The 27,865-nt window shown below is 47.7% G+C and overlaps 1 protein-coding gene across 2 annotated transcripts in view; it reads left to right on the top strand.

The window, feature by feature from the left end:
- Window positions 1–27,865, top strand: part of Klhl18 (kelch like family member 18) — a 58,216-nt gene that overhangs the window by 24,801 nt on the left and 5,550 nt on the right. Inside the window, exons 2-8 of one of the 2 annotated variants that reach the window (XM_032910766.1) lie at window positions 6,694–6,824; window positions 9,792–9,932; window positions 15,187–15,385; window positions 18,616–18,776; window positions 20,510–20,646; window positions 22,320–22,557; window positions 26,509–26,613. In XM_032910766.1, the coding sequence (XP_032766657.1) occupies window positions 6,694–6,824; window positions 9,792–9,932; window positions 15,187–15,385; window positions 18,616–18,776; window positions 20,510–20,646; window positions 22,320–22,557; window positions 26,509–26,613 (1,112 nt within the window). The remainder of the gene's footprint in view (window positions 1–6,693; window positions 6,825–9,791; window positions 9,933–15,186; window positions 15,386–18,615; window positions 18,777–20,509; window positions 20,647–22,319; window positions 22,558–26,508; window positions 26,614–27,865) is intronic. The other variant, XM_032910765.1, reaches the window with a different exon arrangement.

Genomic DNA, 27,865 nt, shown 5'->3' with positions numbered 1-27,865 from the left:
CACAGAAGGATGTTTTCATTTTTGACTGTTACAAATAAACCTGTGGACCTTATATAAAAGATCTTGCATGACTTTGGATTTTGGGGTTTTGTTTTGGACAAATGTGCCAAGAGTACAAAGGCTGCTGTCTGTGGTAATTGTGTGGGAGAAATCGCCAGCTTGTTTTCCAAAGGGGCTGTGCTTAGCAAGCACTGACATACGTGAGGGACGAGTACTTCGATGTATCAATTTAATTTATGTGTCAGTACACTGTGGTGCCCAGTTGGCCAAACACCAGTGCTGGGAAATACTTTTAGTGTAATTATTATTTTAACCAGCTGGGCAATGATGACGCATGCCTTCAATCCCAGCTCTCAGGAGGCAGGGGCAGGCAGATCTCTGAGATTGAGGCCAGCTTGGTCTGCAGAGTGAATTCCAGGACAGCCGAGGCTATACAAAGAAACCCAGTCTCAGAAAAAAACAAAAGCAAAAACTAAAAATATTTTAATCAATAAACTACATACAGATAATTACCTTTCAATAGTGTGGGCAGCCTCATTCGATTGGTTTAGAATTTTGTGTTTCGATTTTTTTGAATTATTTGTGTACGTGTGCATCTGCACGGAGTGCAGCACTCCAGTGGCTGGAAGTGGTCATCAGATCCCTAGAAGCTGGACACAGACACTTGTGAATTCACCTACATGGGTGCAGGAACCGAAATCAGGCTCTGTATAAGAGCAGCACATGCTCTTATCCGCTGAATTCAGTTTTAAGAGAAAAACCTGAGGCTTCCCTAAAAGGCTGTGTTGTCTGAAGATTGCAGAGAGCTGGAGATGTAGCTCAGTTACAGTGTCTCCTTAGCGTGTGGAAGTTCATAGGTTCAATTCCCAATACAACACAAGGAAAAGAAAGTACATTTTAGACTTGAGCTAAGTGGTAGGAACACTGCCTAGCATGCACCTGGGTTCATTCCTCAGCACTGAAGAGAGAGGGGCAGGAATTACAAGATAAAATTTACCCGAATGTCTTGCCTGTTTACCTGTCATATTCAGACTCAATACTGTAACGCTAAGAAAAGAAAAAGGGACTGGAGAGATGGCTCAGTGGTTAAGAGCACTGACTGCTCTTCCAGAGGTCCTGAGTTCAATTCCCAGCAACCACATGGTGGCTCACAACCATCTGTAATGAGATCTGATGCCCTCTTCTGGTGTGTCTGAAGACAAATACAGTGTACTTATATATAATGAATAAATCTTTTAAAAAAGGAAAAGAAAAGAAAAAGAAACACTGTGATAGGAGTAGAGAGATGGCTCGGAGGTTGATTGTGTACTACTCCTGAAGAGAACCAGAGTTCAGTTCCCAGCGCCTTTATGAGGTGACTCAGGACCACCTTTAACTTCAGCTCCAGGGAAATATGATGGCTCTATGGGCATTTATATTTATGTGCACACACATACAGATAGAGTTAAAGAAGACTAGTAACATAGAAATGACTATGGTGACACATGCCTATATCCTAGCACTTGGGAGACTGAAACAGGAGAATTACTATGAGTTGAAGGCAGCCTGAGCTAGAGCTGTAGGCCAGCTAGGACTATATAGCAAGACCCTATCTCAGAGAGTAAAGGCATGGTGCCGATACTTGTAACCTAGCACTAGGGAGGCTGAAGGAGGAGACTCAAGTCCACATGGGCCTCACTTACATAGCACTGGTTCAAGACCAGCTTGGGCCACGTGAGACTCTTTAACGGAAAGGCAGGTCCTGGGCATCAAACCCCTTTATTTCAGGCTCAGCCTTTCTGCATTCTCTAAAGGAGGAAGCATTTTGTGTATAGCTGGTTTGAATCCCACAGACTACAGGTAATTTTTGCTGATTTAGCTCAGAGAGTCCATGAACAGCAGCAGGAAATCGGTGGGGCTTCGGTTAGGGGTATTGGTTCGTCTTCAGCAGAGCACATGTAGATTTATTAAGGGAAGTGTGGAGAGGAGCTAAGGGAGGAGTTCCCAGGGCTGAGGGTCTTAGTTAAGAATTACCACTTCCTCTTTTCTGGAGGACTTGCTCACTTCCTTCTCGGTATTTGTTCCCCGTGACTCTAGAGCAAACGTTGTATAAAAGGTCAGATAGTAACTGCTTTTGGCTTTGTGGGCCACAGGTCGCTCACAGCTACTGAACTTTGTCAGTTTGCAGAGCGCCTGTGCACTGCGTACAAGACCACAGGCTCAATTCCCAATACCACCCAGGAGAGAAACAAAGGTATGAGCATAATTTAGACCATATCTGGACACTGAAATTTGAATTTCTTTCCTCTTTGGTATCCAGTGTTGCCAAAGTCAGTGTTAACAGAGGTGTTAGACCCTGTGGTGAGGAGAGCATGGCAGAGCACAGCCCCTCACCTCATGGTACACAAGAAGGCCCCAGGTTCAATTCCCAACACCAGAAAAAAAAATCCTTAAAAATATTCAGTAATTAGCACTTGCCTATCCCAGCTGCCAACAGGAACACAGTACTTAAAGACGCACATAGAATGCTTGATCCTCTTAGCAGCTTCTAAGAAAAAGAAATTAGCTGTAACCGGAAATTCCAAACCACTTCTAACATAACCACAACAAACATTGGTGCTGCCTGGCTTACACAAAGAGCGGACCCAGAGCCTCTGCCTGAGTGAAGCCCTGCTGCGACATACCCTGAAGACCGTGGCGCCGAGAAACTCCAGTTCCCATACTTATCAATATCTGTTTGGAAAGTTAAGACCAATGATGAAGTCACACAAAGGAGAGTGAGATTGGGATCCAAGGGTCAGTGGGTAGCTATGTGTGCACGCACGGTAGCTCCACTATCCACGGTTTCGGAAGTCACGAACATGCAATAGTCTGCTCCTGTGGGCTGTGAGGATTCCAGGGGCCACGCCTGTAATCCTGCACTCGGGAGGTAGAGACCAGAGGGTCAGGGCCAGGGAGTTCAAGGCCAGCCTTGGCTCTGGGAGATTTTGTCACAAAAAAAAACAAAACAAAACAAAAAATAACCTCTAATGAAATGAAGCATAAACCCATTCTGCCTCTCTGGTAAGTAAATATTAAAGAGCAAAGCTGAAAGTGACGGCACACAGGTGTGATCCCAGCTGCCTGGGAGACTGCAGCAGGATGGCCAGAGCTAGCCTGAGCAACGCAGAAGAAAGATCCCAGCTTAGGTTGGGGATGTAACTCAGTGCTAAAGTGTTTGCCTGGCACAAGAGGGACTCTAAGTTCAATCGCAGTACAAAAATTAAAACAAAAACAAGGGGCTGGAGAGATGGCTCAGCGGCTAAGAGCACTGACTGCTTTTTCCAGAGGTCCTGAGTTCAATTCCCAGCAACCACATGGTAGCTCACAACCATCTGTAATGGGATCTGATGCCCTCTTCTGGTGTGTCTGAAGACAGCGACAGTGGACTCATAATAAATAAATAAATAAATCTTTAAAAAATCAAAAACAAAAACCAGTTCAGATTCTTTAAATTCAACACTTGGGATTTTGAGGGAAAAGGATAGCTTTTTAGTTGGGGGAGTGTTTGTTTTTTCTGTTTACTATAGATTCACTATGGTGCATGTTCAAATGCACACATACAAATAAATAGATGGGGGTGAGGATTTACTTGGGATGAGAAAAATCGAGGAATGGCTGGTTGGCAGAATACTTGTGCAAGCTTAACAACTTGCATCTGATCCCCAGCGTCCTCTAAAAGCCAGTGTGACAGCCCAGTCCTGCAGAGGTGCTGGGAAGCAGAAAAAACAGGGCACTCCTTGCAGCTTGCTGGCTAGCTAGGCTAGCTGGATCTGTGAGCTCCAGGGTCAATAAGAAAGACTGTCTCAGAAAATAAGGTAAGAGTGATTATGAAAGACACTCAACATCGACCTCTGGCCTACACACACACACACATGTGTACACACATGCACACATACATGAACAATACAGTGATTAAGGAAGACACTGAACATTGAACTCTGGCTTCTACACATGTGCCCACAGCACCAGAAAACAATACTCACACAGCACTAGGAGAGGGACAAATCTATCAAGGGAATGGCATAAGAGGGTGGCAAGATGGCTCACCCTCAGATGCTTATAACACAAGGCTGACCACCTGAGTGTGGTCCTCAAAACCCAAGGTGGAAAGAGAACAGTTTCCTAAAAATTGTCCTTTGACCTCCATTCTGGTGCTGTAGCGTGAGTCCCAGCACTCGCACACAGAATGATAAAATAGAATGAACCAGCAAGGAAGTGGTGTGAGGGGCGGAGAGAGGACTCTGAATGAAATGTCTGCTGTGCTACCAGGAGGATGTAGGTGTGGATCTCCAGTCCCTACATGTAAGCCAGGAGCCTCAGCACAACTGTAACCTGTGCTAGGGCGCAGAAGAGGGGAGATTCCCAGGGGCTCTGGCCACCAGCCTAGAAAAGCAGCAAGTTTCAGATTCAGTCTCAAAAAAGTAGGTGGGGCACAATCTATGAAGACGTCCAATGTCAACTTCTGGTTTCCACATGTGCAAGTATAGTCAAGCATGCCTGAACACACACATGTGTATTACATGCATACCCGAACACATACATATGTATTACATGCATACCCGAACACACACACATGTATTACATACATACCTGAACACACACACATATGTATTACATACTTACCCGAACACACACATATATATTACATACTTGCCCGAACACACACACATATGTATTACATATTTACCCGAACATACACATATATATTACATACTTGCCGGAACATACACATATGTATTACATGCATACCCGAACACACACATATGTATTACATACTTACCTGAACACACACATATGTATTACATACTTACCCGAACACACATATATGTATTACACACATATGCACACATAAAAAGAAAAATCAAAGACTTGCTATGAAAATACTTTTCCAGAATTTAAAATAAGGCAGAAAATGCACAAGAGAAACCAGCACCAAGGTACAGAGCCTGAAACTTCAGAACTCCAGAAACAGAGAAAGCCTAAAATTTCCAGAGTAATTTAAAATTTAAGAACAGCTGCTCACCCAGGGTTAGTGCTCAGAAAGCTGTAAGAAGGTTCCAAAGCAGGCTGGGGCATGGCTCAGTGTTTACAAATACCGGCTGTTCTTCAGAGGATCCAGGTTCAATTCCCAGCAACCACATGGCAGCTCCCAGCTGTAATTCCAGTTTCAGGGGGTCAGACAGCGTCACATGGGCATATGTGCAGGCAAAATACCAATGCACACGAAATAAAAATAAACAAATTTGCCAGGTGGCAGCGGCACAAGCTTGTAACCCTAGTACTTGGGAGGCAGAAGCCAGCCTGGTCTACAGATCCTGTTCCGGGGCAGCCAAGGCTACGCAGAGAAACCCAGTCCAGAAAAAATGAACGAACTAAAGAGAGAAAGCCCCAGAGCAACAAACTAGAAGCAAAAATCTCTGCTATAGGGACTGGAAAGATGGCACAGTGTTTAAGAGCACTTGCTGCTTTCCCAGAGGACCTAAGCTCAGGTCCCAGCACTACCTACATCAGGCAGCTACCAACCACCACCCACAACCCCAGCACCAGGGGGTCTGAGGCCTCTCCGACCCCCACAGGCACCTGCACACACACACACACACACACACATATAAAACTGTTAAAGCTGGGCAGTGGCGGTACACGACTTTAATCCCAGGGCTGCAGAGGCAGGACAATCTACAGAGTGAGCTCCAGGACAGTGAGGGCCGCACAGAGAAACCCTGTCTCAGAAAAAAAAAAGAATCGAAGTTTTAAAAAAATATTAAACTAGCCCAGTAGAGCTGGGCATGGTAGCACACACCTTTGATCCCAACACTCAGGAGGCAGAGGGAGGCAGACCAAGTTCCAGGCCAACTAGGGCTACATAGTGACATGTTCACTCAAAAATAAGTAGGACTGGGGGTTGGGGATTTAGCTCAGTGGTAGAGCGCTTGCCTAGCGCGCGCAAGGCCCTGGGTTCGGTCCCCAGCTCCGAAAAAAAAGAAAAAGAAAAAGAAAAAAAATAAGTAGGACTGAAAAGATGACTCGGTAGCTTAGGAGCCTGTTGGAGAAATGACCTCTGACCCTTTGGATTATCAAAGACATAGCCCCTGGTCCTTTGGACCAGCCTGTATGTAGCATGGGCCGTTCTTGTAAGCTTCTGCCAGGGTTATTGTTCCAGACACCATGTGAGCTGCTTGTCGCCTACCAGCCTGCTGTGTTCTCAGTCCCTACCCCGCCCCGCCCCCCTCAAGTCAGGCCTTGTTTTCTTCTCCTTTCTTGTCACTGTTTCTGTGGTTTTTGTTATTGGGGGTTTCATTTGTTTTGTTTTGTTTTGTTTCTTCAAATATTTTTTAAGCACTCTAATTTGAGTACTTTTCTATCTTTTAATAAATTTGCTTTCTATCGGAGTTCCAATAAAGTGCTGAAGCATGCGTATTTAGAGAATGGGAGGAGTTGTGCTGTACGTAAGATCGGGTACTGTTGCTTTCAGGTTTATATCTGTTTTACCATTCTTACACCTCATCTCTTCCACCATCGCTGAGTGTATTAGGTCTCTGATGAGCCTTGTCCGTCCGTTATCCCTGGGATGTCTTCCCTGTCACTGCTGTGAGCAGAGGGGTAAGCTGTGGAAGGCAAGGGTGGGCTTTTGTATCACTGTTCCTCAGTATTTGTATTCTCTTTGGCCTACAGATCGGGGACCACAAATTCAGTGCTCACCGGATCGTCTTAGCGGCCTCCATCCCGTACTTCCACGCTATGTTCACGAATGACATGATGGAGTGCAAGCAGGATGAGATTGTAATGCAGGGAATGGACCCAAGGTACTGAACCCTGAACCCCACCATTGCGCCTGGTTGCCAGCCCTCCCCCTTTCCCCCATCAGCCTGAGCCTTGGACTGTATGAGGCCTGCAGTAGAGCACAGCTGTGATGGAGCAGCTCCACACACTGTGGGGAATTAGCAGCCGGTGAGCACCTCGGTCACTGACCTGAGGTAGGGTGAAATGAAAGAGGTTTGCTGGCTTGACAGAGTCTTGTTGTGTAGCCCAGACTAGCCTTCAGCTCAACTAGAAATCCTTCTGGATGTTGCCTGCTGGAGTTAGGATTATACATGTGTACTGTCATACCTTCCTTGTGGGAATTTTGATAGTGTTTTTACTCCATTATTAAGTAACACATTTAGTAATACCTGTAGTCCAAGTTTTTTTAAACTAGGGTTAAGTACCTGTGTAGTAAATATATTTATTACTGTCTACATTTCTAGGCTGGAAGAATAATTTTTTTAGTTGACATTGTGATACTTTTTTGCCATTAGTCTAGAACTCTATTATCCATTAAGCCTTCTGTAGTATGGGAATAGTTTCGTAATAGTCTTTTTGTCAGCTGGCTGCAGTCATCTTGTCTCAGCCGTCCGCATGGATGTATAGGTAGGCACCACCACAGTATGGCTACTGAGCACTTGAAATGTGACTCTGAGACAGAAGGTCTAATTTTTAAATTTTATTTAATTGTAATTCATTTAAATTTAATCCTAAATAATGTATGTGGATAATAGCTACTGTGCTATAAGGACAGCATCTATCTAGAATGTGGCAGACTTAATAGTCATTTGATGGCTCAGAACATTGCAGGGAATGGGTTAGGCCTAGCCTTTCAGTGTCCTACTGTGTCTGAAGGAGCTGTGTAAATGACTTGGGTACTCAAGTGCCTCATTTAACAGCATCCATGTTGTGCACAGCTCAGGGCAGAAACAGTGATATGTAGCTGGGAGTAAAATTAATGTGAGGAAAGCTAAGCAGGATGGGGTGCATAGCTCAGTTGGTAGAGAGCTTGCCTAGTGTACACAAAGCCCTGGGTTCGATCCCCAGCAGGGCATAGAATACGATGGCACACATCTCTAATCCTATTACTCAAGAGGAGGCAGCAGGAAGGTAAGGAGTTCAAAAGTCACCTTTGGCTGCATAGTGAGTTTGAGGCCAGCCTGTGCTACATGACTTTTTCTTTTTTTTTTTAAAAGAAAGCACCTGGGAGGAGATGGCACATGCCTTGAATCCCAGTACTTGGGAGGCAGAGGCAGGTGGATCTCTGTGAGTTTGAGGCCAACCTGGTCTACAGAGCCTAGTTCCAGGACAGCCAAGGTTAAAAGAAGAGATCCTGCCTTCAAAAGAAACAAGCAGGGCAAGAGGAAGAAGAGGAGGAGGAGGAGGAAGGGAGGAAGGAGAAGTAAAAGTTTGCAGAGGCACATTCTTCCAGACAGAGGGAGCAGCCTGGGCACAAGGCAAGAGTGTGCTTAGTGTCGTGCTGGGACACAGTGAGATAGACCAGGGTAGAAGGTATGAGTTCAGAGAGATGGAGAGGCCAGGGCTCCATGGCTGGGATTTCAGTTTCATTCTCCATGGGAGCAAATACAACGTCAAAACACAAAGTTAGAAATCTCTCCCTAAACATTTACTCCCAAACAACAATAATTTTTTAAAAATTTATGATGGCAATAATTTATAATGGCCATGGTTATGGTGCCTGATGATAAAGACAATAAATTAGAATACATTTTAGTATCATACAGCAGCCATCCCAAAACAGTGACCATGGTGTAGCCAAACGAGAAAGGGATGAGTAGAACCCTTTGCGACTTTGTCCACACTGATTACGTGTACGGATGGACAGAGAAGCAAGCTAGAAAGACAACCACCATTAGCTTTCTCAATAGAGGTTGTAAGTGAGTTTCTCCATGAGGATTCTGAAGAAATGCATGTGGACAGTTAGTCAGCTGTTGTTCTCACTGCGTGAACCAGACTGGCCTACCTCTGACGGCTCTAAGTGCTGGGGTTAAAGGTGTGCACCACCACTCCTGACTAATGACTGGCTGTGACGAAATAGTTATTCCATTGTAAATATTCTCAATAAGGTGGATTTTGTCTGTGTGTTTGAGATGTCTTACATAGCCTAGGCTGGACCTTGAATCTGAGATTCTCCTGTCTCAAACTCACAGGATGTGCGGCCACATTCAACTCAGCTAAACAGATTTTCACAAAGGATCTGTTTATTTGTGTATGTGTGAGTGTGTGCACACGTGTGGGTGTGTAGGTGAGTGTGCCCATGGCAGACACCCATGGATGCCAGAAGAGGGGATCAGTCTCCTAGGGTAGACTCTCCTAGGGTAGACTATGTGGGTCACCCACCTGCTACATGGGTGCTGGGATCCAAACTCGGTCCTCATGACTGCACAGTAAGCACTTGAACCAGGGTAATTTCTCTAGCCTTAAAGGAATTTTTGAATATGGTTCATCTTCAGATAGTTTCTTAGTGTTCTCCTGCTGTGAAGAGACACCATGGCTGTGTCAACTCTTATAAAAGAAAGCATTTAATTGAGGCTTATTACAGTATCAGTGGTTTAGTCCATTATCATCATGGCAGGAGCATGGTGGCAGACATGGTGCTGGAGAAGGACTGAGAGTTCTACATCTTTCCAGGTATGCAGGCAGCAGGAAGAGAGACACTGGGACTGCCTTGAGTTTTGAAAACCCAAAGCCCACAGGTATTGACACACTTAATCTAAAAGGCCACACCCACTTTTAAAAGGCTCCACCCACTCCAACAAGGCCACACCTCCTAGTCCCTCGAAAGTAGTGCCACTCCCTGGTGACCAAACATTCAAATAGATGAGCCTTCGGGGGCCATTCTTATTCAAACCACCGTGGATAGTCATGTCAGTTCAGTTAGGACCAAGCGACCGGTGGGCCAAGACTCATCTCTGAAGAGCTTCTCACGCTTTTCCTCTTCCTTCTAGTGCGCTGGAGGCTCTCATCAACTTCGCTTATAATGGCAACCTTGCTATCGACCAGCAAAATGTGCAGTCACTGCTGATGGGGGCAAGCTTCCTGCAGCTGCAGAGCATCAAAGATGCTTGCTGCACGTTCCTCCGAGAGAGGTGAGCGAAGCAGAAGGTGGGGGCCGTGCTCTGTTCTGGGACCCCTGCCACCTTGCTGAGTTAGTGGTGTGTCGGGGTGCTTGAACAATGATCCGGGAGTTACTCTGCAGAGATGGCATTTCTGGGGATCAGGACTGTGCAGGACCCAACTGTTTGGGCATTTACATGCACTGTTGTGGCATGACATAGACCTTTGTGACCATCGCTTTTCACTCCGACCAGCAATTCATTTAGCTCATTTTCCCCTCTGTTTTTTCTTGATTTTAAATGTAATTTTTTGAGAATTTCTTATGCATTCTATATTTACATCATTTTCATCCCTCTCCTCCCATGCTCCCCAAGTGCCTCTCAAATGATGACTTCTTTTTCTTTTATCATCTCTGTGTGTGTGTGGCTGTATATGTGATGTGTGTATGTGTATGCTTGTATGTGTATGTATATGTGTGTGTATGTGTGTGTATATGAGTGCAGTGTGTATATGTCTGTATATGAGTGTAGTGTGTATGTGTGTATGTATGTGTGTGTCTCTGTGTGTGTGTATGGTTGTGTGTGTATGGTTGTGTGTGTGTGTGTATGTTTTGTGTGTATGCATGCATTTAAATACAGTCCGTTCTGTCCATTTAGTGTTGCTCATAGCTTAGCTAATTTCTCAGCAAACTCACTTCCTGACTTATTTAGCACTCCTGAACTGTTCCGTAGCCGTCTTCATGTTTGTTTAGAGTCTTAGCCTCATGGGTCCCTCGACTCTTTTACACTGCAGCTCATTCCTAGCCCACCTATATGTCTGACCACTGGAAGCCATCATCGTGAGGTCTTTTAGGGGATGGCCATGGATTAGATTCCTCCTAGTTGTGCTTCCTGGGTTCTTCTGTGACCTTTTAACTGATCAGACAAGTTCTTCCCCCCTTTAGGGGACAATGCTCTGTCCTAAGCTAAAGCCCATTTAATCACCAGAGATTTGGAAGTGAGAGTTAGGGCTGGGCCATACACAGGCATGGAAAACCCAGAAGAGCTCCTCTGTGTATGTGATGTTCTTTTAAGTCCAGTCTCCATGTTTAGCCTCATGATCCGCATTCCTCCCACCTCAGTCCTGTCCTCAAGGACATCATTCTCTCAGCTGACCTCCCCCAGCTCAACTAGTCCTAACTGGACTTGAAAACCCTGCAGTGTCCATCTTACCTACATGATGCCCCTGGGCATCACCGAGCACTGTCATGTGCAGACCAACACATAACCATGGCAGTGATGCCTCAAGTGTAGAGGTGCACTTCAGCTAGCTGCAGGGCAGATGGTCTCGCTTTGAGGCCGTGGCTCTGTGTTAAGTGTTGCAGATGGAAACCTTGTAGTTAGTGCCAGTGCCAGCCTTGTTCCTGCCTTAGAATACATTCTAGAGCAGCCTAGAGGAATACACGCCTACCTCTGTCACACACACACACACACACACACACACACACACACACACACACACACACACACACACACACACACACACACACGGAAAAGGCTTGCCAGATGCAATGTGTGCTGCCAGTTGCCATTCTTTACACTTTCACCATTGGACAACAGTGCCACCTAGGGGCTCCTGAGGTCACTGCAGCAACACCAGACTCCGTCATAAGGCCCTTTCTCTTCATGCTGAGCATCTGGAGGTGGCATGCATCCTCCGTCCCAGCATCCAGGAGCAGGTAGAGCTGGACGAGGCCAACCTGATCTCCATACCACCTCCAGGCTATAGACCCTGACTCAAGCAGCAATCAAGACGCCCAACAGTTCCTTTTCTTTTTTAGATAGGTCTCACCCTGTGACACAGGCAGGCCTTAAGCTCATGACAGTCTCCTGCCTCCACCTCCTGAGTGCTGAGACTATAGGTGTGCACCTCCTCATCTGGCAGAAAAACAGTTACTTTGTTTAGACCAGTGTAGTTTTTTTTTTTTTTCTTTTTTCTTTTTTTTGAAGCTGAGGACCGAACCCAGGGCCTTGTGCTTGCTAGGCAAGCGCTCTACCACTGAGCTAAATCCCCAACCCCTAGACCAGTGTAGTTTTTATGTGTCCCATCTGAGTCTGTCTTCAGGTTTTCTCATGGGTTCCTGCCCAGGCCCCAGGCCCCTCCTGCACGACTGCCTTTCTCCCTGCCGTAATCCCCCAGAGCCTTGGCCCAAGCGATTTCTCCCCAGCGACTATGATTTCCGTTCCTTCAGCCTGGCCGTAGGACGTGTGAAAATTTGCAGCTCCCTTCTTCCATGTACATTAGAGGACAAATGTGGGCATCCTTGCTTGAAGGCTTGGTTGCCAGTGTCTTAAGGAAAGCCGTTTGGGCATGAGGACACAGCTGCAGTGGCAGCCCAGTTCTGCGCCTGCCAGACCCACTACTCTCCTGCCGTTGTCCCATCCTCGCCCCAACCCAGAGGTCCCGGTTGATTTTCTTTTCATTTCATTTTCTTCTTTTCTCCTTTTTTTTTTTTGTTTTTTTTTTTTTTTTATATGTTTATTTTTTTTTCTGACTTGTGGTTCTTTTTCCAGCCTGCAGATATATGGACCTCCTAGTTTTTAGACACTGGAGTGATTTTGTGTGTGTGTGTGTGTGTGTGTGTGTGTGTGTGTGTGTACAACTCTTCTCCCAGTACTGGATTGGTTTTGGTAGTTTCTTTCCCCTCAAGGGAAGTCAAGCCTAAGGCCCAAGCCCTGTACATGGTAAGTGCTCTCTACCATTGAGCTTTCCCACCAGCCTTCAGCTAGACTGAAAATCAAATGCATCAGTGAAACAAGTTGGTTGCTTCTGCAGTGGCACTTACGGACGAAACTGAGCTGTCGGTGAGCAGAGGGCTGGAGAGGGGCTAGTGAGAGACGCAGGTCTCTGCTTCCTTGCCTCACTCTCCTTCCTGCCTCCATCCTGAGTGGGTGCCTTTCCTGTGAGACCATCTCTTCCATCCCCACCTGCGGCTCACAGGCTGCCTTCCCATACTCCATCCTGTGGGGTGTAGGAGCACAGCTCACTCAGGAAGGCATGATTGGTGCTCCGTGTTAGATGGAGCGGATCAAAGTTCATGCAGGAGTCCTAACCTTTGGAGAGAGTGGGGAGGAGAGCAGTAGGAACGTGGCCCACCCTTGCCCTGACTGTGGTGTTTGGTTGATGGGGCCTGAGTGAGGCACCTGCTATGGGGGCCCAGGCTCATCCTCGGCGCCCTGCACCAACTGAACATCTCTCTAAGTGACACTCCTCCCCGGCCCTTGTCCTCACTGTCTTGTCTCTGCTGTTCCATGTACTGATTTTGTTTCCTTGGCCTTGGAAAACTCACTGAGGAACCAGGTTTGTTCACTTGTGCCTGTCATTGGAGCACTCAGGAGGCTGAAGCAAGTTTGAGGCCACTTCTTAGATCACACAGTAGTTCCAGGACAGCCAAGGCTCTAGAGGGAAACAGGAAAGTAAAGCTTGGAAAACCCGACCCCTCGGAGTCTACTCTGTCAAAGACTTCAGAATCACGCTGAGTTTGAGCGTAAGAAAGCAAATATAACAGAAACTGAAAGAGTGTCCGGCTTCACGCCGGGCACTGTGCTGAGTATTGCCTGCATTCATTGTTTACAGTGTGTGAGTGCGCACATGTGTGTTTCATGTGTGTGCGTGTGTGCGTGTGTGTGTGTACATGGGTACACATGTGCTATGTTGCACATAAGGAGATCAGCTTATGGAAGTTGGTTCTCTCCTCCCATTGTGTGGGTCCCAGGGACTGAGCTGAGGTTGTGGTCTGGCTTTACAACCGGCTCCTTTACCTACTCTCTCACTGGTCTGAAAATGCTACTTTTTAAATTTTATTTTTAGTTTTCTCTTTCATTGTGTGCTTGTTGATGTCATTGGTTCGGAGAGGGGGATGCGTGCCACACAAATGAGCAGCCTTCAGGAGTGGGCGGAGTCTCACTGCACCTCCTCAAGGCAGCGTCCCTCTTGTTTCTGCTGCAGTGCCAAGAACTCCAGGCTGGCCCGTGACCTTCATGTCTCTTGTCTCTGCCTCCAGTCCCACAGTAGGCATGCTGGGATGTTCAATGTGGACCACTGTGTGGGGCTTTCTAGTGGGTTCTGGACTCGGGTCCTCAGGCTGGCACAGCTGTGTTTTTTCCATCGAGCTATCCCCATGGGCAAGGTCTTACGTCATCCAGGTTAACCTTAAGTTCCTGATCGTCTGCCTCCATTTCCAGAGTGCTAGGGTCACAGGTCTGCTCTGTTTATCTGTTTTCTTTCTAAGTCACCACTCTAGTTCTAAAAGGTACGTGGTCACCATCGTCTTTTCTCTGTGAGAAAATTAATGACACTTCGGAGAACTTAAGAAACATGCTCACATTCCTCAGAGAGGGGCAGGGGCAGGATTTCTCATCTGTGTTGTAGCCACAGAAGCAAGGCCTGCCTGCAGTCTCAGCCCTCGTCAAGTTCACTCCCTTGTCCAAGTACTGGAAACACATGTCTTGATTTCCCTGAACCTTTGTTGTCCACTAGGAAATGAAATCTGCAGAGTTGACTTTTTAATAATTTATTTTTATGTTATGCCCATTGGTGTTTTGCCTGCATGTGTGTCTGTGTGAGGTGTCTGTGTGGGTGTCTGATCTTGGAGTTACAGACAGTTGGGAGCTGCCAAGTGGGTGCTGGGAATTGAAGCCAAGTCCTCTGGAAGAGCAGCCAGTGCTCTTAACCTCTGAGCAACTCTCCAGACCCCTATATAAGAAGCCTAGCAAAGTATTTTAGTCACTGAAATGATGAATAACAGCTGCTGTGGTTGTTTCTAGGGTTCTGAACTCTTAGATTCATGGAGCTTCCTTCTACCAAAAAAAAAAAAAAAAAATGTGCGATGGTCCCTGTATGGAAGAGGACTCTTCATGCCTCTGGTGCCTAGAGGTAGACTTGTGCCCTGGAGACTCAGAAACCGCAGCATCTGGCTCGGTGTCAAGGCTTCCCAGCGAATGCTCACTGTCTTCTCCTGTGACAGTGAGGTCACAGGACTTCCTGAGAGTCCATTCCGCTTAGACATGGCAAGGCCACACATGCCCCCGGAAGCAAAGGCTGGAGGCTAGCCCATCTTAAGTTGATACTTTTAGAGGATGAGAGTCAGAGAGAGTGAGTGGTACCTCACACCATAGGGACTGTCTAACAAAGCTGGGAACAAAATTTAACCTTTTGTTCCATGGCTGTACTCAAAACCATTTCAAGAATGATCGAGGGTAGCACTGTTCCTTCCTCTGACCCTTCTCTTTCCATCTTATGCCGAAGGCTTCACCCCAAAAACTGCCTGGGTGTGCGCCAGTTTGCCGAGACGATGATGTGTGCTGTGCTGTATGATGCGGCCAACAGCTTCATCCACCAGCACTTTGTAGAGGTGTCTCTGTCTGAAGAGTTCCTGGCCCTGCCCCTGGAAGATGTGCTTGAGCTGCTGTCTCGGGATGAGCTGAATGTGAAGTCAGAGGAGCAGGTCGGTGAGCACAGCAGCAGTCTGCACAGGCAGAGCGCACACTCCTTCCTCCCGTCCATCCTTCCTCCTGTCCATCCATCCTCCCATCCTCCCTCCCATCCATCCTTCCTCCCATCCATCCATCCTTCCCTCCTTCCATCCATCCTCCCATCCTTCCTCCTGTCCATCCATCCTCCCTTCCATCCATCCTTCCTCCCCCCATCCATCCTCCATCCTTCCTCCCATCCATCCATCCTCCCTTCCATCCATCCTCCCATCCTTCCTCCCGTCCATCCATCCTCCCTTCCATCCATCCTTCCTCCCACCCATCCATCCATCCTCCCTTCCATCCATCCTCCCATCCTTCCTCCTGTCCATCCATCCTCCCTTCCATCCATCCTTCCTCCCACCCATCCATCCTCCATCCTTCCTCCCGTCCATCCATCCTTCCTTCCACCTTTTTTTTTTTTTTTCCCCCTTTGGTTCTGTTTTTTTTTTTTTTTTTTTTCGGAGCTGGGGACCCAACCAGGGCCTTCCCATCCATCTCCCCATCCTTGCTAGGTCCGCTCTACCACTGAGCTAAATCCCCATCCCCCCCACCTTTTTTTTTTTTTTAAACAAACTATGACTATATGCTTTTTATGTATTTGGGAGTTTGTTTTGTTATATGTATTTTCCTAAAATCTTTCTTATAGTTTAGAACCTAAATGATAGTATATTTATCAGCTACATTTCCCTTAATCTTTTTTTTTATAAATTTATTTTTTAAGATTTTATTTTATTGTATGAGTACACTGTAGCTGCCTTCAGACACACCAGAAGAGGGCATCAGATCTCATTACAGATGATTGTGAGCCACCATGTGGTTGCTGGGATTTGAACTTAGGACCTCAGGAAGAGCAGTTGGTGCTCTTAACCACTGAGCCATCTCTCCAGCCCCCCATTTCCCTTAATCTTAGAGCTTGGGTTAATTCCATTTTTTTTTTTTTTAAATTTGATTGTGTGAGTGCTCTGCCTGTGTATATGCCTGCCTGCCAAAAGAGGGCATCAGACCCCATTACAGATGGTTGTGAATGGCCATGTGGTTACTGGGAATTGAACTCAGGACCTCTGGAAGAGCAGCCAATGCTCTTAACCACTGCGCCATCTCTCTCTAGCCCTCCAATATTTATTATTAAAGAAATAATTGCCATAAACTGGAAATCAAGCACTTGAATTTGGAGGAGGTGGTGTTTTTGTTAAGGCAAGAGAAATTATCCCTCATTGACTGTTGATGGGACTTTGTAGAGGAGGGAGAATGGATGGTACAAGAGGAATGGGAAAACAGTGGCTGCAGTGTTCTGAAGGGAAAAGAATCAGTCTAAGGCAGCAGGGCTCAGCAGTATCAGATAGGAGCAAAAGCTGCCTACATCCCTAGCAGCCCAAGGGAGAGCCGGTGTCCACACAGCCAGACACAGGGAGACGCTAGGAGACATCTGTTATTGACATTCTTCTCTGGTTTGTTTCTGTCTTCTCAGCTGAGGAGCCTGAGGGGAGAATATTAGACATCCGGGGGAATGAAATGCATGATATATGGGCAGTGGTAGAGATGGAGGTGGCCTGGGAGACGGAGAGGGGCGGAGAGATGGGGGTGCAGGGAGATGGAGAGGGGGGCAAAAGAGTTGGGGCGGGGAGATAGAGGGGTGGGGAGCTGGAGAGGGGCAAGAGATGGAGGGAGGGGAGGGGAGCTGGAGGGCGGGGAGATGGAAAGGGGCAGGGAGATGGAGAGGGCGGGGAGATGGATGCAATGGGTGAAGCGTTTGTTCTACTAAACTGGGGGCCTCAATTTGAATCCTCAGAGCCTACATTAAGCCAGGCACAGCAGTAGCCTCTGTTATTTTAAGAGGGGAAGCAGAGACACAAAGATCCTAAGAGGCTGTGGCCCAGCTAGTCTGCTGTACAGTTAGCAAGGTGGTAGGCTAGGACTGACCCTCTCTACGTGTGGGGCTGTGGCAAGCATGTACATGTGTACACACAACGGGGGAAGGGGGAGTTCCCTGCTGTGACTAGTGTCCAGTGGGGAGGACAGGGAGTGAGAAAATAAAGACAGACACCTGGGGTACTGATAGCTTATGCCAAGCAAGTTTATTAAAAACTATAGCATTCTGCCAGTGGTGTTAGCACACACGTTTAATCTCAACACTCAGGGGGCAGAACTCAAGGCCAGCCTGGCCTACAGAGTGAGTTCTAGGACAGCCAGGACTGTACAGAGAAACTCTGTCTCAAACAAACAAACAAACAAAAAACGAAAAAGAAGAATAGTGTCTTACATATTGTTTACAGCGGGGAAATGGGCCATGGTCAGCAGGAAGTTAAAGCACACAATGTGACAGGAGAGCACAGGAGACCTCAACACAGCTGCCTCAGAACTGATAACTGTAGTCTTTCAGGGGCAGGCGGTTTCCCAGGAACCAAAACCTTAATTTGTTGGCCCGGCCCCAAATTAAGAGCCTTTCATCAGGGCCTCTGAGAAACCGTGGATTGGCCTAGCTCCCAACAGTGGGAGGCAGCCATCGAGATGTTAACACAAACTCAGCTAAATTTCTTAAGTACCTGAAGATATTCTGTCCCACCCTGACCATTAGTGACCGGCAAAGAAAAGGACCCTGAGCTTGGCAGCATGGACATGGACTTGAAGCTCCTCATCCTAACAGCAGAGTGTTTGCCTCCTGGGGTCTGACTAATCAATGTATCCTGGAGCAGCTCACGCTGTTTTGTTTGAGTGGCAATCTGTGAGGTCTGAGGGAGCCTCAGCAGGTGATACTCTTGTGTTTGGAGGCATTAAGGAAGTTCCTAGGTAGACAGTGTAAACAGAGGAACTGACCTGGCCTGGAATTTAGAACTGGTTGGGTGTAAGATCAGCAGGGAGAAAGATGTCCTGTGATGCAGAAAAGAATCAATAGTGAAATCCTGGAAGCTTTGACAGTAACCCAGGCTTACATTATAAAAGAACGGACCTAAGCTTGCCGCGGTCTCACAGGCCTCTAATTCCGGCACTTGGGAGGATCCTGAATCCTTCTAGGCCTGTCTCAAAAAACAAAAGACTGGGCCTAAGAGCATAGCTGGAGAGTGTGGCGAAAGCTGTGGATTCCAGACACGAGTGGGAGGAAAGATGGGTCACCTGAGGACCTGTTTTAGTACAAGCAGTGGAAGAGCTGAGACTCAGGAGCATGGTCTCTGGGTAACTGCAAGAGCATCTGCTCTTTCCCCAGGTTTTTGAAGCTGCACTGGCCTGGATCAGATATGACCGGGAGAAGAGGGGACCATGCCTGCCTGAGCTGCTGTCCAATATCCGCCTGCCTCTTTGCCGGCCCCAGTTCTTATCAGACCGAGTGCAGCAAGATGACCTGATACGGTGCTGTCACAAATGCAGGTAAGTGTGAGTGGCCTTGTCCAGAATATGGCCCAGGGTCTACGCAAAGAAGAGGAGTTGGCCACCTGTCCTGGCTCAGGGACGGAAGGCTTTGGAGCTGTCAGTTAACTCACAGATTGCTCACAAGCAGAGAGACGCCATGGAGGAGCGGAAGGGGCCTTTCTTCCGTGAGATATACCTATGTATTCTTCATGTTCATCCACTGAGAGTTAGGAGTGTACTGTGTCTATGCTGCCCACACTGGCAGCTGGCTTGATCGTACAAACGGGGCTTCCCAGAGGCCCCTTGCCTTCTTCAATAAATAGTAGCTAGTGACTGACTAGCTTCTGATGAGTGATAGAAGGGGGGGGGGTCTTGTATACGGTATGTGTAGCTTCTAACCTGGAGCCAGCAGCACAGAAGATGGGTGTTTTGCAGTTAAAACAAAGGCCTGTCTTTCCAGTTGCTAGTTATAGTCACAATGCAGTGATGGGGTTTAGTTTTTTTCCCTTACTGACAAGGTTTTTCACACACTCGGTTTTGCATTTTTCTGCTCCTATTTGGGATGAGCAGGTTCAGGGGGAAGTCAGTGGTGTGGTGCAGGGCTTTGTGATGTATGTCAGGAAGTAAGGATCATATGGCTAGAGGGAGCTGAGGCCCTGTGGCAAGCAGTCTGAAGGGTAATATTGAGACATACGAACCATTCCGTCAGCAGTAGGTGGCTATCAAAGAAGGTTCTTAGAGAAAAGCAATGTAGTCTGTGGTTTGGAGGGGCTGGTGAGGCAGGTGAGGGAAAACCATCTGGAGGACTTGGCAGCAGTTGCTGTGGTGCAAGCAAGGGGCGATTGACTGGAGGGTGTGAGCTGTGGATAGTGACAGGGGCAGGAAGGAAGAGCTAGGTCCCAGTGCTGATAGGAAGCTTGAGCTCCCCCAACCCCCATTTTAACCCCTGCACTGCTCTTTAAAATCACACCTGGTTCGTGCCTGTTAGGAGGAGCTGCTCTGGTTATACCAGCTGAGGCCGCCTCTGCTCGTGCTTTCCTTCAACTGTGAGCGTCTCAGCAGCCTTGTGTGGCTTCCCCTGCTCTCCTGAGTTCCTGACACTAAACCCCACAGAAGGGCTGGGGATATAGCTCAGTAGTGGAGCATTCAGGTGTGTTTGTGGACCTAGATTCAGTCCCTAGCCTGAGAGAGAGGGGGGGGTGGGGAGGGAGAGAGAGAGACAGGGACAGAGACAGAGAGAGACAGAGACACAGACACAGAAAGAGAGACAGAGACACAGACAGAGAGAGACAGAGACACAGACACACAGACACACAGAGAGAGACAGAGAGAGAGAGAGACAGAGAGAGAGAGACAGAGAGAGAGACACACACACACACAGACACACACAGAGAGAGACAGAGAGACAAAGACACATACACAGAACGAGAGACACACACACACACACACACACAGACACAGAGAGAGAGAGAGAGACACAGACACAGAAAGAGACACACACACACACACACACACACACACACACACACACACACAGACAGAGAGAGAGAGAGACAGATAGAGAAGAGACAGAGACACAGAAGAGAGAGAGAGAGAGAGAGAGAGAGAGAGAGAGAGACTGGGAGACCAAATTTTCCAGAAGACTTTTCCTAGACTCCCTACACTGAGCTATGGAGGAGGCAGGCTCCTAAGTGTAAATGAGGACCAAGGTGGGAGTGCCTCCCCTCCTAGCATCTTATACTTTGTTCCAGGGACCTGGTGGACGAAGCAAAGGACTATCACCTGATGCCAGAGCGCCGGCCCCACCTGCCAGCTTTCAGGACTCGGCCTCGATGCTGCACGTCCATCGCTGGGCTCATCTATGCTGTGGGGGGCCTCAACTCAGCAGGTATCTTGCAACTCCCTTTTGCAGAGCCCTTCTTGGAACTCTGTGAATGAAGAAGCACAGTCAAGCTAGCCTGGTTGTTCTGATTCCTCCTCTTATGCTGTTCTTATTTGAGGTATTGGAGGGTAGCCCTAGAGTAGGGCTTACTATGTATTCATAATATTGAATGGGTGTTAGTGCTACAGGTGCCCTAAGGAATTAAGCTCGACAGTCCAGGGATGCTGACACATGCCTGGAATCCCAGCACTTGGGTCATGAAAATAAGAGGATTGGAGGTTGAGGCCACTCTGAGTTACACAGAAGACTGTCTCAAGAAAGAAAGAAAAGGCTGACCAATGTAGTAGCACATGCTTGTATCTTGGTACTTGCAACTGAGGCAGGAGGATTACTGCCCATCTCAACAACAACAGAGAGGGTGGTAAGGGGAAGGAGAGAGGAAGAGAGAGAAGCCTGGCACACACACACCTGTAATCCCAGTACTTGGAAGGATCCCAAGGCCAGGCAGACTGGATAGTGGGATCCTGCCTCAGAATCACGTAAGTCACCACAGCTGAAACTTGCAGATGAGGAGGGTGAGGCCCAGGGAGCAAGGACTGGGGCTCACCCTGTCTTAAAGTGGCATCCCTCCCTCCCTTGTGCTGGTTATCTGCAGCATTTACTCAGCTCTGGATCAGTACAGGAAGGGATCTATCCAGTTCTATAATTAGGCTGTTCACATTTGCATATGGATCAGACTGAGATAGCCCAGTACCCCAGGCTGCTGGTACCCCAGGTCAGTAATTCTTCCTAATTCTTCCCACTGCCTCCTGTGAAGCCCCCACAGGTCTTACCTGTTATCAGCAGCCCCATTACACACCATAATCCTGGAATTTCAGAGGCTGAGACAGGAGGGTCTAGAGTTTGAGGCCAGCCTGGGCTACAGTTATTGAGAATCTGCTTTCAAAACAGAACAGTGCAAACCCACCATTACCTATGGTGCTATATACAGCTCTTGTACTATATACAGTCACATTTCTAGGACGCCTCCTGGAGGTCAGTGGGAAGTTGACAGTTCTGTTTTCAGTTAAGGTTAGGAAAGGGAGCCAGCAACCTTCTGCTTGCTAACAGCATGACCTAGAAAAGATAAGGCTTCAGTAACAAACACAGTAACAAGTGCTTGGTGCACCCAATCCACAGGGAAGAGGATTGTTTGAGTTGCTAGTCATGATCTGAGAAGTCACTGTGACTGCTGCTTACTGAGTTCTAAGTATTTTCTAGAACCTTGCTGGGTGCTGCATTCATTATGTCATTTAGTCCTCGTGGCAGTTCTGTTAGCTTCACATTCAAATCTGGCCGAGGACACAGAGCAGCCCTGTGGTCATGAGATGAAGCGGCAGCATTGGGACCCACGCGCTTCCCTCTGGCATGCTTTCTGCATTGGGCAAGCATTCCATGCATTTGCCCTTATTGTTGACTTCAAGCAAGAGGCTTACCTGAGTATAACTGAAAACTACTCTCACTAAAGAGCAAGTGCTTCCCATGAGTCTAAAGTCTTTATCATAGCTAGAGTTTTTAGCGGGCCACTTCTCTGAGTAATTCATGGGAAGAGCTAATAGAATCAAGTCAAATGTTCCGTATAGTCAATACCCAGTAGCTGTGATCTAAACAAGTGGTCTCATTTGTTTTAATTTGAGTAGCAAATTTTTATGCAGGTGATTCCCTGAATGTGGTGGAAGTGTTCGACCCTATCGCCAATCGCTGGGAAAAGTGCCACCCCATGACAACAGCCCGAAGCCGTGTGGGCGTGGCTGTGGTGAACGGGCTTCTCTATGCTATCGGGGGATATGACGGTCAGTTGCGGCTGAGCACCGTGGAGGCCTACAATCCTGAGACGGACACATGGACCCGAGTGGGGAGCATGAATAGCAAGCGAAGGTATTCTGGAAGCCAGGTGCAGGCTGAGCACACACTGAGCATCTGGGGAGCCCGGTGTAGGGCACATAATAAAGTAAAATTCAAGTCTCAGCCCGGGGAAATCCTACTGCCAGGCCAGCCACTGCCAGCGCCTCCTGGGAGCAAGCCCCCATCTGCTTAAGCATAAGATACCTGCCTTGCCCTTTGAAGAGCTTGGGGAGCCAAGACATGGACGTGCCACGTCAGTACCAGCTCAGGACTGAAAGTGTGTACCATGGAGGACTACAGGAGGGCGGGAGGCTGGGCCAGAGGATCTGGAGGATCTCGGGGAAGAGGTGGGATCACAGCTGAAGCCTGAAGGATGAGGAGTTTTACCTCATTAGTAATGGAGGAAACCCAAGGTGGTTTTCTTCCTGCTTTCTTCCTCTTGCTATACATACACTCTCACTGCCCCGGAAGGGCATGAGCAAGGCAGTGTCACACACGCTCTCCAGACATGAGCACATGTGTATTCACAAGGTAGACTGAACCTGTACATCATCGAACATGGTGTAGCTGTCCGTGTCTCCCACCGCTTGCCTGCTCACATTTCCAGGATGAGAAGTATAGCTGGAGGACACCATGGTAGTGCCCATGTGTAACCTTCTTAGTCCAGAGATGATGGGCAGTGTCCTTCCTTAAGTCAGGCATGCACTGCAGTGGTAGGAGCCCCACGCGATGTAAAGGGTGTCATTCAGGTCCTTGGACCTGTCAGCCACAGCAGATGAGCAGTCACAAATTACTCCTCTGGCTCTCCTCACAGGGACTGAGAAGGAAAGAAGCCCAAGGTTCCTGTACATTTAACCAGAACAGAGCCTCTATGACTTGTAAGGAGAATAATGTGCCGTTTTTAAAGGATACTTTGAAACCTGCCAGTCAGTTGCTCTTTAATGGTTTTCTATATAATTCTGTGATCTAACTTTTGCCTCACAGGCCCATCCTCCTTGCCATACTTCTGGTTCTCTACTTGGGAGATCACATGACTTGGGGGTGGGGGAATGTCAAGAGATGGCTTGCATGGTGAGGCAATAGTTAGTGTGGAGGGCTTTGCCACATAAAGGTGATGCATACATTCCACATTCAGCCTGAGGCCGCGAACAGGAAGCATCTGCTCAGCAGAAAGGAGAGAGAGTCACAGAGGCACAGAGGGCTGTGCACATTACTTTTGGAAGAAACAATGTGTGCACAGGATGTGCTTCTTCCAAGGACGTTCTCAGAGTTCTCTCCTCTTTCCCTCCCCACCTTTCTGTGCACCCCCTCTGCCTTTGGACATTTTGCAGCTTTTTATGAACAAGGGACCCCTTTCCCATATTCCAACCCCAGGTGGCTCCTTTACTCTGATAGCAGCCGGTTGGCTCTCCCAGTGTGTGCTCTGGGAGACATTCTCGCTTTGATGTCAGCGGCTTTGATGTTGATTTGAATGGGAGGAGAGTTCTCTGGGCATTCCTCTGCTTCATTGTGGCTAATGCCCTGGTATTAGCAACATGGACCCAGTTCCATTTGTCCCTTTTAAATTACAGGTTCCCTAAAAATGTCCCTAGTCACTTCTGTTCTGACGTCCACATAGCTCTCCATCCTGCCAGTGACTGCTTCCTTTCTGCTCGCTTTCCGTCTTGTCTCTATCTTGCAAGCCACCTTCTTCCGGGTTCTTGTACTGGATTGTTCCAGCCCGCTGGCCGGCGCTCCCTTCCCTAGCGTTCTCTTTACCTCTGTTGTTTATGGTTAGGGAGCACCTCTTGATTCACTCTCATGCCATTACTCAACTCCTGACTTAACTGCCTCGTGTCTGGGACTAAGGCTGTAGCTCAGAGGTAGGATGCTTGCTCTAGCAAGAGCGAGGCCCTAGGTTCAATTCTCCTATTACCAAGAAAAAGGAAACATAGTCACTTCATGTGTGTTTCACATCCATGTCTAGAAGGGAATCCAGGCCTAATAATTTTGTCATTTCTTAGTGACTTTTCTTCAAACAAGGCCCACTCCTCTTGGGGCAGGGTCAGAGGGTGGGTCACTGTAGTCTCACCTGCTGTGTGTACTGGAAAAGTGGCAGTTGTCCAGTATATTTCTCTTTCCTATCCAACCCCAGCGTCCCTTTTAGTCTCTGGCATCGGACGTGAGAACACTTTGTCAGGCGGCTTGGCGCTGCTGCCTAAAGCCTCACAAGGTTTGCATAGGCTGGAAGGTTACCTGTGGTACCTAGACCCGGGCAGTCAGGACTCTAGGGAAGCTTGTGTGTGGAACAGGGCCTCGTGTCCTTTAGCTCTCAACCATGTCTTCTCCAAGGAGCCTTGAGAAGAGAGCCCAGCCAGCCATGCTAACAGCAATTCTTCCTTGAAGGGTGATGTGTAAATGTATAACAAAGAGAAGCTGGAGTCTCCCCCACCAAAGCCAAGGAAGGGCTGTGCAGGGCCGGGAGTCACAAAAACCTAGTTTAAACTACAAAGGAATTGCATAGAGAACACACAGCACATGTAGCTACGGCCTATCTCGTACAAGATACCATAAGAGTCACTACTGAAGTCACAATAGAGACCTTTCCTGTGCTCCAAAGGTCCCTGTTGGTTAAGAGTTGACCACAAGAGTCGTAGCACTTCATCTCACGGTGACACATAAGTGCCTGTGATCAGGAACTTTGGTTGTTCACTTGTTATTTTTGTTGTTTGATTGATTTAAAAAAAAAAAAGAAAAGAAAAGAAAAGAAATAGGCTCTTGCTATGTAGCCCAGGCTGCCCTCTTGAGTTCTCCCTGCCTCTGCCTCCTTAGTACTGGGATTGCATCACCATGCTGAGCGAGCCTCTCCTCTCCCCTCATAACCTATTGTCTAGGACATCATGCCTTCAACAAGGCTGATGAAACTCCAGCGAATGAACAAATGAGACCTATGTCCTAATAAAGAAGCCACTCTTGGCCCCAGGACTAGAAGATAGTAATCCTGAAGCCTGTGGGACTTGTTAGCAGTAAGACTAACCCCACAGTTAAATTAGGCTGAGGCCTGGGTTCGCTAGGTGGGCAGAAGGGCTTACTATGCAGCCCTGACGAACTGAGTTCAGTCCAAAGAACCCATAGCAGAAGGAGAGATCCATCTCCCAAATGGTGTCCTGTGATCTCTGCACATGCATATGAGCATACGCGCACACACACACGTAGTAATCATCATCGTCATCATCAACATCATCTCTTTTTTTTAAGATTTATTCATTTATATATAAGTACACTGTAGCTGTCTTCAGACACACCAGAAGAGGGCATAAGATCTCATTACAGATGGTTGTGAGCCACCATGTGGTTGCTGGGAATTGAACTCAGGACCTCTGGAAGAGTAGTCGAGTGCTCTTAACCGCTGAGCCATCTCTCCAGCCCCAACATCATCTTTTATTTGTTTTTGTTATTTATATTTGGGGGGGTGTTTTGCTTTTATGTATGTCTTTATACCACTTGCCTATCTGGTACTTGAGGAAGTCAGAAGAGAACTTCAGATTCCCTGGAACTAGTCACGGTAGTTGTGGGCCACCGTGTGGGTCCTGGAAATTGAACTCAGTTCTCTGGAAGAGCAGCCAGTGCCCTTAACCTCTGAGCCATCTCCAGCCAAAACTAGTTTGGGGTAAATCAGGCTAGTCACGATGGTGCACACCTGTAGTCTCAGCAGTTGGGAAATCTAGGCAGGAGGATTGGGGTGCAGAGCCATCGTCAGCTCCATAAACTAGTGCCGTGGGGTAGGAGGTGAGCCTTCAGGCAGATCAAGGACTGAATGCCTGAGGGAGATACCTGGTTGCTGACCTAAGATGGGGGAGCGAGGAACCGCTGAACGGGTCTTCATGTTCTGCCCTTCCCCGTTTGTGTCCCTGGGATCCGGTCTATTTTAGAAAAAGACAGTTGACACATTAATTTCCTAGTGTGTGTGAGGGGCAGCTAGGATGACCATTCTGTCTGTTTCAGTGCCATGGGGACAGTCGTGCTGGATGGACAGATCTACGTGTGTGGAGGCTATGACGGCAACTCCTCCCTCAACTCTGTGGAGACCTATTCACCTGAGACGGACAAGTAAGGCTGACTTATTTCCCTTTAGTCTTAGAAATCCTCCTGCCTCAGCTTCTTGAGTGCTGGAATTACAGATATAAACCATTATACTCAGCTCACCTTTCCCCACTGCCAGAACTTTGTGCTTGCTAGGCTTCCAACCCTCCCCCCGACTCTCACCCCCCGGCCATCACCATCACCTTCTGTTTAGTTTTGCGTGTTTTGTTGAAGAAGAGGTCTCACACTCAAGGATCCTCATAAGCCACCTCAGCCCTAGAGACATGCTATGGCACCTAGCTTAAAGCTTCTTCCAGGTAGGAAGGGACTTAACAATACTTGCATATAATAGACTTTTAAATCTTTGGTTAAAGGCATGATGTCTCATGCCTTTGGGCCTTTCACTTGAAGGCAGAGGCAAGTGCATCTCTGGGAGTTCAGAACCAGCCTGGCCTATAGAGTGCATTCTAGGCCAGCCAGGGCTACAAAGCGAGACCTTGTCTCAAAAAAACAAAGCAAAAATCAAAAATATTTGTTAAAATTCCTTGGTTAAGTGAAATTCCTTGGTTAAATTTCCAAAGAACTTAAGCCAGGCATGGTGGTTCACGCCTGTGATCCAGGACTTGAAGTGGGGTCAGGAGGCCCAGGAGTTCAAGGCCACATGAACCCATTTCACGTGAACAAAAGGCTGAGACTTATTCATCGGTCTCTGTCTCTGTGTCCCGTAGTTACTTCAGTCCGCTGTACTGGGAGTGCAAGCACAGGGTAAGGAGTGTCTGGGCAGCTTGTTCCATGCCAGTGAGGCCCGGAATGGACTGTGTGCTCAGATAAGCCTGGGCACTGTTGGTATCTGTTTCTTCAGAATCTTGTCTTTCTGCCACACATGTGACATTGCAAAAGTTCTCGAAAATCTGGCAGTGAGGAATCCTGTTTAAACTTGTGTTTTCTGTAACACCCATTCCAATCGTGTGGGATGCTTTTGTGGAACACTAGAAACACTGGCAATGCTGGCTGAATTATTCATTCTAGTGTTTGTATCCTCCCGTCTTAGAGAACAGAGTGTGAGCAGATGGGTTGAACGAACTCATCAGCATGTTTAAAGCCAGTGTTCTGTTGCCTAACCAACTGACTGCGGCTCTTACCAAATAGGAAGGAGGCTGTCCTCCCTGGTGCTCCCTTTGGTTGTCATCAGGTAGGAAGGTCCCCCCTGGTGCTCAGTTTGGTAAGGCCATGAGTGCACTGTCATCGTCTTTCCCTGGAGGTCTGTGTCTGGAGCTCT

Source organism: Rattus rattus, chromosome 8 (assembly GCF_011064425.1).
Source record: "Rattus rattus isolate New Zealand chromosome 8, Rrattus_CSIRO_v1, whole genome shotgun sequence".
NCBI classification, from domain to species: Eukaryota; Metazoa; Chordata; class Mammalia; order Rodentia; family Muridae; genus Rattus; species Rattus rattus.
Note: the sequence above shows the minus strand (reverse complement) of the source record. Positions and strands in the feature narration are given on the sequence as shown.